The 11912-nt window shown below is 58.7% G+C and overlaps 1 protein-coding gene across 2 annotated transcripts; it reads right to left on the bottom strand.

The window, feature by feature from the left end:
- Window positions 1–605: 605 nt before the first annotated feature.
- Window positions 606–10626, bottom strand: OPN4 (opsin 4). 2 transcript variants are annotated; one of them, XM_063087886.1, is made up of 11 exons: window positions 10483–10626; window positions 9110–9255; window positions 8997–9013; window positions 7606–7755; window positions 7131–7334; window positions 6300–6471; window positions 5745–5909; window positions 4830–4937; window positions 3766–3946; window positions 2485–2628; window positions 606–644 (listed from the first exon to the last, which is right to left on the bottom strand). In XM_063087886.1, exons 1-11 carry the CDS (start codon window positions 10624–10626, stop codon window positions 606–608), a joined length of 1470 nt encoding a protein of 489 aa, XP_062943956.1. The 2 variants fall into 2 exon arrangements, with proteins under 2 accessions (XP_062943956.1, XP_062943957.1); XM_063087887.1 differs by lacking the exon at window positions 8997–9013 and having other exon boundaries at window positions 7606–7739.
- Window positions 10627–11912: the final 1286 nt, after the last annotated feature.

The following is an 11912-nucleotide window of genomic DNA, read 5'->3' on the forward strand; positions in this document are numbered from 1 at the left end:
CGTGAGCACGCGTATGCTTGGGGTGCATGCAAGTAGGTGTCTGTGGGACGCATGGGAGCGTGGGCTGCAGGCGGGGACTGTGTGCTGGGGGAAGAAGTCAGAGGCGAGTGAGTGTTTCCAGCGCGCAAAGTGCGGTCTGTGCTCAGCTTCGCTGCCGGCAGCGGGAGATGCAGAGCGGGCCTTCACATGCCGGTGAAATGCCAGCCCGGGCACAGAGGCTGGCCGAGATCCCTCACTTATAAATAGCTGGTGTGTCCCCCGGAGCCATCGCCATTGTCATCGCCTGGACAATCGCAGCACACAGCATTTGAGGAGAGGTGGACGACTCCGGGAAGTGGGAGGGCCCAGGTACACGCTGTGCAGGCTGAGCCTGGGGGTTCAGCTGCTGTGCTGAGAAGTGGGTGCAGACCACCTTACAGGGCAGGAGTTTTGTGGTGTGGGGAGGGGTCATGGGGCTGGGGCCATGAATGCAGCATAGCACAGGTGACAGGCCCACTTTCAAAGCCTGCAGGCTCATGGGATAATTCTGTGTGTGGGTCTGTGTGGGTGACGGAGATGGCAGGGGCTGGACATGTCCCTGAAGAAAGGGAGAGCCTATGGGTGTCCTACATCCTGGGGTCCAGGCTGAGGAGCAGTCCCTTGGTCTGAAACAAACAGCACATGTCTGTTTAGCCTGAGGAGCATCCACTGGGGGCAGTCCCCAGTGACCCTCCTCATTTCGGGTCACTGAATGGTGAAGAGAGGGTGCATGGAAGGGCCAGGGTGCATCCCGGGTCAGCGTGGGCCTTCCTGGAGACCACATCTCTGAGAAGGAGCCAGCAGTGTCTAAGGCTGCCTGCAGAGGTCTCCCTCAGATGTCCCCAGGCTCTTGGGCTGCTGGGGTCTGGACTGACCTTGTCTTCACCCCCATCACCCAACTCACCCCTTCTCCCCACTTCTCCCCATGTGTGGGTTCTGGCGTCTCCTCTCACCCTTGCTGCCCTTAAACCAATCATTCCTTGCCTGCCCTGCAGCATGGTTTCCTCTGGTCTTCACCCTGCAAAGCTGACTGAGCCTCCCAGGGCTCCCTGTCCCCCAGGGCCAGGTCTGGAGACCCCTCAGGCCAGCACCTGATTGGGCCTCCCCACTGCTCCTACAGCCTCCTGCTCCTCTCCTCTTCTTCTATGACTCCTACTGCCAGTCCCCAGGGTCCCTTTGCCTGCTGCCAGGGTCACAGAAAGACATCCCATTCCAGGGCATGCCCAGCTCCCTCCCCTGTGTCCCCCTGTGGTTGCATAGGCTGTGTTCTCAGCCTGGACGGCTCAATGTTCCCCACCTCCAAGCTGCCTGGAGATCCCCGCTTCCCTGCCAGCTTCTCCGGGGGGCCTTGGGGACTTGCCTCTGCTTTCAGCACCCTGCATGCTCATACTTTGATGGCAGCGCTTATCAAATGTGTTTGGTGATTGTTGATGGCTGGCCCTCCCTGCCCAGTGTCCCACCCCCACCCTGGATCCCTCCAGGACAGGCACTGTGTCTTTCATAATTGCCTGGCCAGCCTGGGGGTCCCTGCCAAGCCGCTGTCCTGGCCTCTGCAGCCATGCACAGTGCTTGGTGCTTCCTGGGGTAGGGAAGGGGAATGTTGGGGGAAGCAGAGGCTCCCCAACTGCCGGGAGCAGCCCAGGCTCCCCTCTTTCCTGACAGACACACAGGGAAGCAGCATGGGGAAGGCAGGCAGGAATGTGGGCTGGCTGGGGAAGCCGCCCTGGGGGTGTTGTGTGGGTGTGAGGAGGGCAGGGAGCTGTCAGCTAAGGGGAAGGGCTGCCTTGGGGGCATTTCCAGCATTCCAGAATACGACCTTCTATAATCGCCATCCACATTCTGTTCCACAGGCACTTGGGCTGACAGCTGGCCTTCTTTTAATAGCCACAAATATTCTGGGTGGCGTCCTGATCTCAGGGTGTTCACAGTGAGCACATACAGCTTGTAGCCCCCAACCCCCAAGGTATGTCCAGCCTTGCAATCACAGAGAGAGCTACACACCGTCCACGTTCGTGCACACGCACAGCTTAGAGCAGACACACTGGGGCATGATTGGTCACGTGTCCTGGGGTGTCACAGTGACAGAACATATGCCAGGCACATGGCCACACACATGCACAGTTATGCTCCGCTAGCTGCAGAACACATACTGTCATGGATACACACACTTAAACACATGTCATACATTTGTCATGGCACAACATAGACAACAGCACCCTTGCTTCAGAGTCACACAATCACACGCAGACACACCTAAGAACAGCCACAGACCACACCCAGAGCATCTTGGAGTCACAGAGATTCCCCAGGCAGGCAAGGGAAAGCTGGGAGGTGCAGGGAGGGGGCGATTCCCAGAGAGCATTGGGCCTGCCCACAAGAACAAGACCCCCTTTCCTGGACACTCCCTGGGCTACTTGTTCCTGCTCCACACCCCTTTACAGATTGGCAGGTGCCTGGCCCAATCACCTTCCTGGGAGTCTCAGCTTCCAGTCCCTGCGACCTGGGAGGGGCTTTGGCTTCCACGTCCTCCAGGGCCTGACCAAAGGGGAACCGTCCATTCACTTGCTGGGCAGCCCCCCACGCAGCTGCTGCCTCCATGTCTGTCCAGCCCTGGGGGAGGTGGGAGAGTGACTGTGTGGGGTGAGGGACAGTGAGCAGCCTTGCTCCTGCCCCTCCCCCACCAGCCCCCTCTCCATTTCTCCCACAGATATTCATCCCGGAAGGCCCATGACACCTTTTGCACAATTGCTGGTTACCAAATCCCTGCGAACTGCTCGTGCCTGTGCCAGGATACGTGTGCCCAGGTGTGTGTGTGCGCCCGCACGCACACCTTCCTAGGCATGTGGGTGTTTATATTTTGGGTAGATGGGTGGTCTTCATGAGGGTCCAGGCCTCTGTTAACAAATTAGATTTACTTCTCATTGTTCACTGGTTCAGTGGTTCAGGAAGGGGATCCCTGATCAACCGAGACCTCCAGGGATGGGGGCAATTGAAGGAGATTGCTGGGTGGCCTCGTGGTGAGTCCCCCAGGGACCCTGTAGGTAGAACGAGGGAGGTGCCCCAGTGTGGCTGGGACAGAAGCGCATGGTGCAGGGAGCTCTCCTGGGGACATCCAGAGCATGACAGCTCCGGGACCTGACACCAGCTGTGGGGTCAGCACCTACCCATGGGCACACTCACTATGCTCTGGCCAGTGGTGGATGCAGAGATGACCATTTCCCCTTTCAGAGGAGGACATGGAGACTCAGAGGGGACAAGGGATCTGTCCTAGCTCCCACAGTGAGGACATGGTAAACTGAGGCTGGAAGCCAGGTCCCTCCACTCCAAGCCCAGTGCTCCTTCCACAGCCTCCTGTGGGCTCTTCGAGCCTCTTCAAAGCTCTTGCTTTGTCTCTCAGGAGGCCCACTAGGGTCAGAAATGCTCATATTTTCAGGCTGTGGCTCTGAGGATAGTGTCAGCACGAAAAAGTGATGGCCTGAAGTCGGAATACTCCTGTTCAGTCCTGACTCTGCTGCTGGGGGCCCTTAGGCCGACCCATTCCCTCCCTGGCCCCAGTGCCCTGCCTATCGGGAAGGATGAGGCACAGGAACCTCCACGAAGAGGCTGGGAGGGGGGCTCTGCCTGCCAGAGTCCCAAGGTCCTGAGGATCCCTTAATCTCAGATGCAACCCTGCTGGGCCCATGAGCCCCAGGGCTGGTTGTGGAAGGGATGGCTGGGTGTCAGCCAGGGAGGGCCCAGCATCCTTACCACGTCACTTTCAGAGCCCAGGGACTCCTGGCGCCTCCGTCCAGAGATCCAGCTGAGGTCGGAGGCCTGGCTGGTCAGTGTGGCACGGTGGGTGGAGTGGTAGCTGGGGTAGGGGCGGCTGTGCTGGGCTGACACACCCAGCAGCACCCCCAGGCAGGGCAGGTGCTGGGCGATGGCCACCCTGCAGGGGACACATGTCTGGTTAGGGTGAAGGGATAGACAGACATGGGGGGGATGGGATGGATGGACAGATCAGTACAGAGCTAATGTGGCTGCACAGAGAGCCACTGGGAAGTAGGGAGGTTCAGACATTGGGTCTATGAAGACAGACAGACAGACACTGGGATTATGGGAAAGAACAGAAAGAATTGGGAGTCATTGGAGGTGATGAGGACAGACAGACAGACACTGGGGTGGTGGCATGAAGGGCGAGGTTTTGGGTAGCAGGTTCAGCCAGGTGGACATCAGTTCTAGCTAGTCTTCAAGTGGCTGGCTCGAGCCTCGTCTCTGGAAATAGGGACCAGGGACGCTCCTGAGCATCCTCCGAGGTAGATGGGCTGAGTCCTACAGCTGGTTTCAGGAAGATAGTGAGTGGCTAACACCACCAGGCTAAAGGAAGCACTGAGGGCCCCTCAAGGGAGAGGCAGCCTTGCTGGGATTCTTATCAGCAGAGCATGCACTGGCCCAGAACCAGCCCAGGCCCCTGCCAGGCCCCTTGCAGCGACGCTGAGTGCTCCTTGCTTTGGTCTATCCAGGATGACGCTGTCTGGGGGGTTTGTCTTTGTAGGGCCAGCACCGCCGATCAGCTGTCCTTATACCCCAATTCCAAAGATCCCATAGTTAGGATTGGACACTGCCCAGAGAGCCCTGATGTCCCTCCAAGCTGAGCCCCCTGAGAAGATGGGGCAGGTGGGGGGTCACCTCACTGGCTGCTCCCAGCTGCTAGCAGTCCCCACCCAATGCACATGCCGGAGAGAGGAAAGATGGCTGGCCTGCACCCCATCTGCAGTCCCAGTCCCTCCATGCCCGCGGGTGGAGCCAGGGGGCCTGGAGGTGGGCCGCACCTGTACTTGGGGTGGGTGATGGCATAAATGATGGGGTTATGGATGGCAGAGGCCTTGGCGATGACAGCTGGCACTGAGCTCATGTAGGGCGTCAGGACGTGTGCATACCTAGGACAGAGAAGGTGTTGTTGTCCTGCCAAATTGCCTTCCCCAACAAACCTCTTCCTCAGACCCCAGCCTGGCCCAAACCAGCACAGCCAAGTCAGCCGCACAGGGAAGGACTGGCAGTGCCAGGGAGAGTCCTGATCAGAGGTGAGTGGGAGGGAGCTAGAGGAAGCCGAGGGTGGGGAGCCGAGAGGAAGATGTTCCAGGCTTGTGGGGGGAGGGGGGGTTGCCAGGTCCTACTGTCCCCTGAAGCCTGTGCTGCTAGCAATACCTCCCCTGCCCTTGTTGGCCTTGGCCTCAGACGCACTGCCCAGCTATTCCCATGCTGCACCCCAACCCTGATGCCCTCCATCCCCTGGCTCTTAGAGGATCTCACAGTAGGGCCTAGGAGGGAATCGGGCTATTCGCTGCACAAGGAGAAGGTCCCGCACTCAAACCCTCCCAAGTTTAATAGCTCTCACTGTCTTAAAGGTGTTTCTGATGTCTCACCTATGTGCATGCTGCCACAGATGTCAAAATCCCTGGACTCTAGTCACAAAGGACTAGAGGGCAGCTCTTAGAGACCCCTTCCTGGAGGTGAGCAGCACCCCTGGCTATGTGCCCACCGCGCAGGCAAAGAGAGAACCAAAACCTCGGGGAGAGCTGCATGTTCCCAAGGGGGCCCTTAGGCAAATCTAGGGGTGGCCCAGAGTTGCCCCAACAGGTGCCCTGGTGCCTCCAGGATGGCTGGCCTGGTTTGGGCTGGGAGGGAGAGGCTGCCCAGGTTTCCCTCCTCCTCCCCCAGCCTTCAGCCCCTTAGCCACTGCTTACCCAGCAAAGGCCACCAGAGCCACAGCAGAATAGGGGGCCCAGGAGAGCACAAAGAGAACGATGACCAGCAGCGTGATCTTAGCCATCTTCCACTCGTTCTGCAGCCTCTGCTGCTGCCATGGGGACTCACCGCTACCCTCAAAGGCCCCAAGGGTCTGCAGAGCCCTAGAAAGGGCACATAGCCTGAGTCGGACCCCACTCGGGTGCAGTGAGTGCCAGGGTCACGGCTGCTATCGGGACCCTCCTTGGACCATCTCTGGGGTCACTCAGGAGGGGGTCATTCCTTCCAGTGCAGGCAGCCCTGACTTCTAGAAAGTTCTCCATTACTTCGAGCCTCAGCTGCCTCCCTGTGGTTCTACGTGTGAGCCATGCCTAAAAGCCCCCTCCTCAGAAGACCTCATCTCATGAGACTTCTCTAGGCACCCTAACCCATGAGCGTGTGCTCAGCTTGTCTTTGCCACCTGGAGCTATGAGTACTCTGGTGGGTGGGTGCAGGTGTGAGGCTTGGGGCAGGTGGGCCACCCCTCTAGCCCCTTCTCCATCACCGGCCCTTACCGGCCTGTCTCCCGGATGGCCCTGAAGATGAAGACGTAGCAGTAGACGATGACCAGCAGTGGGAGGAAGAACACGAAGCAGCAGAGAAGCATAGTGTAGGCTCGGACTGAAGGTGTGAAGCTCATGTAGTCCCAGGAGCAGGATGTCAGCAGCCCCTCGGGCACGTAGGCACCTGGGAGCCAGGGGCAGGCGCTCAGCCTTTGGAGCAGCACTGACTAGGGCTCTTTGTCTGGCAGGGGCTTTGTATGCAGCTTTTGGGGTCCCCAAACATAGGCCTGGCCCTGGCCCCAGCTGTCCAGTGCAATGCAGTGAGAGAAGCTGGGAGTTGTGGAGGGAGCTCTTCATGCTGGATCTGGCGGGGCACCAGCTCAGTAGACAGCTGGCAAAGCCCACTGCTGCCCATTCCTGCTAGATTGGAGCAAAGATTTGCCGGAGTCCTGGGGTCATGCTCTCCGAGGCTTCAGCCAGTGGCCTGGTCCTGCCCTAGAGGGCTGGTGCCTTGCTGCTCCCCCTCTCCCAGCTGAGGCCTCAGGCCCCAGCCCCTGCCTAGTCTGACTCACTGAAAACTCAGCGTCAGCTGCACCTGTCACTTGACCCCACCCAGAATCCCTCTGTATTGGGGTATGGGCTTCCTAGGTGATATTCTGGTCTCTGATAGGGCAGCCTCAGTTTCCCCTGCCTCTAGTCATTCTCCCTGAATGTTTATCTGACTTGAGCTCAGGTGGTCCCTGGGCACCCTCTGCCAGCTTGCTGACCCAAGTCCACCTACCTCCCCTTGAACATGCCCCTCCCAGCCTATCCGCCCCACCTCAATTCCACCAGCCCACTTACTCCAGCCAAAGAAGGGTGGCAGACTCCAGGCCAGTGCATAGAGCCAGACGCCCAGCAGAACAAACGCTGCCCGCCTCTTGGACACCACACCGAAGGTGGCCAGCGGGCGTGTGATCACCAGGTAGCGGTCCAGAGCGATGGCCATCAGGGTAATCATGGAGGAGATGCCAAAGAGAGCTCCGCAGAAGGCGTAGAACTCGCAGGCTGCGGGAGAGAGGGTCTGGGTATGGAGTGCTCTCAGCTCCTGCCCCACCTCTCAGGAACATCAGGCCTAAGTCCCCTGTCTCCTTGTCACATCTGGCAGAGCCTGGCAGAGGCCTCAGGATGGGAACCCGAGTGTTCCCCTTCTGCTCACTTGCTGCATGCATGGCCGCTACCCACTCTCTGCACCTCATCTGGGCCACCCTCCACTCTGGGCATTCCCCGGTCAAAACCCTCCTCCTCCCTCCAGCCAAAGGAAGTCCCAAGTGTTTACCTGTCTCGCCAAAGAGCCAATGCTTATAGAGGCTGCTGGCGAAGAAGACCGGGGCCTGGGTGATGGACATGAGGAAGTCGCTGACTGCGAGGTTGATAATGAACATGTTGGCAGGTGTCCGGAGGCCTCTGCTCCTGGGAGGGTTGGAGGCTGTCAGGAGGTGTTCCTAACCTCTCTGGAGCCGTGGGAGGGCTTCCCTCAGCCCTCAACCACGCATGTGCACACACGTGCCACACATGCACATACACACACACGTGTGTGCACGCAGACAGGCCCGAGTTATGCCAGCTGTCAGCTGCTGAGCCTGGCAGCGCTGGCTGAGTGGGAACCCCCAGGGTGGTTCCCTTATGACCAAGTGGAGAGCGATGTCTCTCTAAAACCTGTGCCACCTGGCCCGGCCGAGGCTGGTGCTTGCTTGGGTTGCATCCATTTCCTTTTCTTGCCTTCTGGATTCCCTCCGCGTGACTCACTCTCTCTTGGACAAACCTCTCCTTTCCTTGAGTCCCATGAGCCCAAGGTCTCCCTAGAGGCTGGCCCAGCTCCTCCTCCTGCGTGCCCTCACCATGCCTTCCATAGGCTTCTAATGCCTCCCTCCTCCTCAGACACCATCTCTTCCTCCTGCCAGTGCCGAGTCTGGCCTGGGTCCTGCTGGGTGCAGCTGTCCCTGCAGTCCTCACCCTTCGGGTGGCACAGGGCAGAGGAGCCGATGACTGTGAGCTGCCCGTCAGGCACTTTCACAGACCTCATCTCCTGTCATCATCCATCTTTGCATCTACTCCCAAGCAAGCCATCATTGTTCCCACTTTTCAGATAAGAACGTTGAGGCCCCCACATGGGATGTGACTTGCTCCAGGTCGCAAAACTCAGTAGGTGGCACAGCCAGAATTCATACATTCATTTGCCTGGCAATGCTCATGCACGAACTCAATCCCCATACTGACTCCATGAAGTAACAAAGAAAGTGAGCTCAAAGAGGATAACTGACTAGCGCCGGATCCTTCCACCAGCAGGTGGTACAGCCAGGGGGCTGCGTGACCCTAAGTCACTTCTCCACCTGCTTGTCTCAGCCATTCAGCCTGCCAGTGGAGCAGGAGGGGAGGAAGTGGTTGTTGGGGGCATTTGAGGGACTTGAGGACTCAGGATCCTGGTGCTCAGGGCTGCTCAAGGCAGAGAGACGATGCCCCCTGGGGCAGGTGATGGCAGAGGTGACTGAGAGCAGGGAAAAATGGGCAGAGACCCAAATGTCCTAGGGACACCATCCCCTCACAGAGGGTGTGCCTGGGGCCCAGCTGCCATGTACCATTCAAGTTACACTGGAAGATTTTTTGGCCCCTCCCCTGGGCTTGAGGTCTGGGCCTGAGACCATCTGGGGCTGGGCCCTGGCCTCCCACCTCGCCTCAACAGTGCCCTGTCCAGAGTACCAATGTTCCTGCCCTCATGTTCTGCCCTGTCTCTGCACAGGTGGCCACCCTCAGTGCCCTGGGCTAGCCCCACCCACCAGTACCTGCAGAAGGTATAGATGACTGTCAGATTGCCCAGCATCCCCGTGAGCCCCACCAGCAGGATCACTGTGCCTAGGGTGTAGTGGGCGTGGTCTGGAACATCAACCGTGGGGAAGGGGACCCAGGCAGTAGCCTGAGCTCCAGCTGCCTGTGGAGAGACAGAGAAATGAGAGAATCACATTATCCCCGTCACCTTCAAATAGCCCTGAGAAAGGAAGATTCTCAGTAGGGCAGGTGGGGAAACAGGCTCAGAGTGGCAAAGCTGCTCACCCACACAGTGAGCAAGTGGTTGAGCAAGAATAGAAATGCAGGTTTTCCTAAAGTCCAGTCCAAGCTCCTGTACTATGGCACAGAGCTGGAAGGCTTCTTGCAGTGGGCTCAGATCACCTGCTGGAGGCAGTAGGGCAGACAGACATGAGCCTGGCAAGCAAGGAAGTAGCTTGGGTGACCCCACCTTTCCTGGGAGAGAAGGCAGATCCAACTCCTGGGTGCATCCCTCCCCACTGTACAGACCCTGTTCCAACTTCCCAAGACAGTCAGAGGTGTTCAGGGCCTCTTTAAATGCGGGGGTATGGAGTCGCGTGGAGGCCCTCTCCTCAGGAGTCCCACCCTCTGCCAAGTTTCAAGAGAGATTGTACCCCCATGGCGTAACTGGATAGGGCTGTCCTTGATGCCTGGCATGAGAGAGAGGGAAACAGCTCCTTTAGAAAGATAGCCTGGGCCTCCCAGGGTCACTGCAAGATCGTGATCCTACGAGATCAGTACAAAGGGATTTAAAGACCCCTTCCCCACTCCAGCCCCTTCCTAGGGAAGGGTGTGTATGCGATCTCTGTCCTGTCCCAGGGGCTCCTATGGCTCCTGGACCCTTTCCATTCTATTCAGAACCTAGGCCAGCATCCCAGGGTCCTGAAGGTGCCCTCGGCCCTCCCCAGGTAACAGTGGGGTTGATGGGGTGTGGCCCTGGGCCCTGGTGGGGATGATGTGGGCAGCAGCAGGCACCTGATGCTTCACTGTGGACTGGACAAATCCGGAGACCCAGGGTATGCCTTCCTCTTGGGAGGGCTGCATGGGGAATCTGGCCAACCTCTGGAAGGAGTGGAGGCAGCCGAGGACAGGTTGGCCACTTCAGCCTCTCGTCATCGGGACTGGCCTTTCTGTTCCTCGAGTGCTCTCCACAGGGGAGGACATTGCCTGCTCTCTTCTCTATGGGCCCCCTTGTGTAGGGCAGGCTCAGAGAAGTTCTGTAATGTGCCTGGGTCCCACAGCAAAGCTCAGACCTTTTCTGTTTCCCTGTCAAAGACCCTGTGTGTGCCCAGGAGGAGGCCAGGCAGGGGGAGGGCAGGCTCTGGGCATGCTCATGCTCACCCAGGCTTACCGTGGGGCTTGTGGGCAGAAGCTGGTCCAGGCTGGAGTCGCTGCTCTGGGAGCTGTCCCACCTGCTGGGTGGGGCTGGGGTGGCCTTGCAGCTGGGTTCCTGGGCCGGGCCTGGCAGGAGTCTTGGCCCCAAAGGCAGATTCATCCTGAGATGGGATGGTCCTTGCTGGAGTCCACAGAGAAGTCGAGGGCATGGGGAGCTCTGGACTTTAGCTGTGCCCAGCCTCCCAACTTTCCTCCATCCTCAGCACCCCAGCTTGGTCTGCCCACTCTCTGCTCTTGTGTCCAGAGCAGACCCAGCCTAGAGCTGTTCTTGGGGCTGGTGGCTGTTCTGTGCCCAGTGAAGCGCAAAGGAGTGAGTGTCACAGTTACGGCAACTCAGCCACAGGGTCCATCCCCACCTTTAAATAGCCGTGCTGGGAGCTGCACATGCTCAGTCGCTCCGTGCCTCTGGAGCCTGGGTGTCTGTCCACAAAGTCTGGTGATGGTGGGTGAATGCGTGTGTACGTGTGAGAGTGTGTGCGTGTGTGAGCATGTGCTTGTTGCAGGGGAGATTGCCGGGCTCGGTTCCTGGACAGTGGGCAGAAGGCTGTGTCCTCTCCTCTGAGCAGTCTCTGCTCTTTCCTCCCTGAGCTTGTCAACAACAGCCTCTGCCACTCTAGGAACCCCTGGGCAGTCCGTGGTGGGTGACCTGTGCAGCCTGCCTTGCCCGGCCCATGCGAGCCTGGCATCTTCACAACGCCCTGCACGGAAACTAGGCTGCTCACCTCACAGATGAAGAAACTAAAAGAGTGGCCTTTTTTTGTTTGTTGTTTTTTGGTGACAAACTTTTTTACTGAAGTATAAAGATTAAAAAACAAACAAACTAAAAACCCCATAAAGCTGGCAGAGACCTGGGAATTCACCCAGGCCTGCAGGCTGGGCCCAAGATGACTGAATGTCAGAGGTGCAGGCGACCCCCAGGCCTGCACCTGGCCCCCTCGTAGAGGAGGCAGCCGGAGCTGGATGCAATAAGCCCCAGAGCTGGAGAGGACAGGCGTGGGCTCGGCCGCAGGCCTGAGTTCTCAGGAGGCTGGCTGGGCAGGGGTCTGCTGGGCTTCCAGGGACAGCCTTCTCAGGAACCATGTCCTGAGGCAGAGTGCCGAGATGTGGGGAGCCCTGGAGTGGAGAGATGTGCCAGCTCCTCTCCCAGGGGTCCCCCGATCTTTACAAACAGTTCTCCCAGAGCCCCAGATTTGGGCTGGCGGTGGGAACATCCTTCTTCCGAGAGGGAGGCGGTACTTCTGGCTCAGATGCAGTTCCTCCTGAGGCACCCCCACTTCAGCTCTTTGGCTCACAGAGGCTCCCCCTGGGTGGTGGGTGAGGCTGAGGGTCCAGCTTTGCTTTCTGTCCTTAAGCTCGATGTGGACGTGACAGCTGCTTGCTTTCAAA

Source organism: Cynocephalus volans, chromosome 2 (genome assembly GCF_027409185.1).
Source record: "Cynocephalus volans isolate mCynVol1 chromosome 2, mCynVol1.pri, whole genome shotgun sequence".
Classification (NCBI taxonomy): domain Eukaryota; kingdom Metazoa; phylum Chordata; class Mammalia; order Dermoptera; family Cynocephalidae; genus Cynocephalus; species Cynocephalus volans.

Excerpts from the sequence above, each read along its gene's own strand:
- OPN4 (XM_063087886.1), bottom strand. The coding sequence starts at position 10,626 with ATGAATCTGCCTTTGGGGCCAAGACTCCTGCCAGGCCCGGCCCAGGAA. Across the intron at positions 7,335-7,605 it reads TTGGCTCTTTGGCGAGACAG|CCTGCGAGTTCTACGCCTTC; the intron begins GTAAACACTTGG and ends TCTCTCCCGCAG. Across the intron at positions 6,472-7,130 it reads GCCACCCTTCTTTGGCTGGA|GTGCCTACGTGCCCGAGGGG; the intron begins GTAAGTGGGCTG and ends CCTGGCTCCCAG.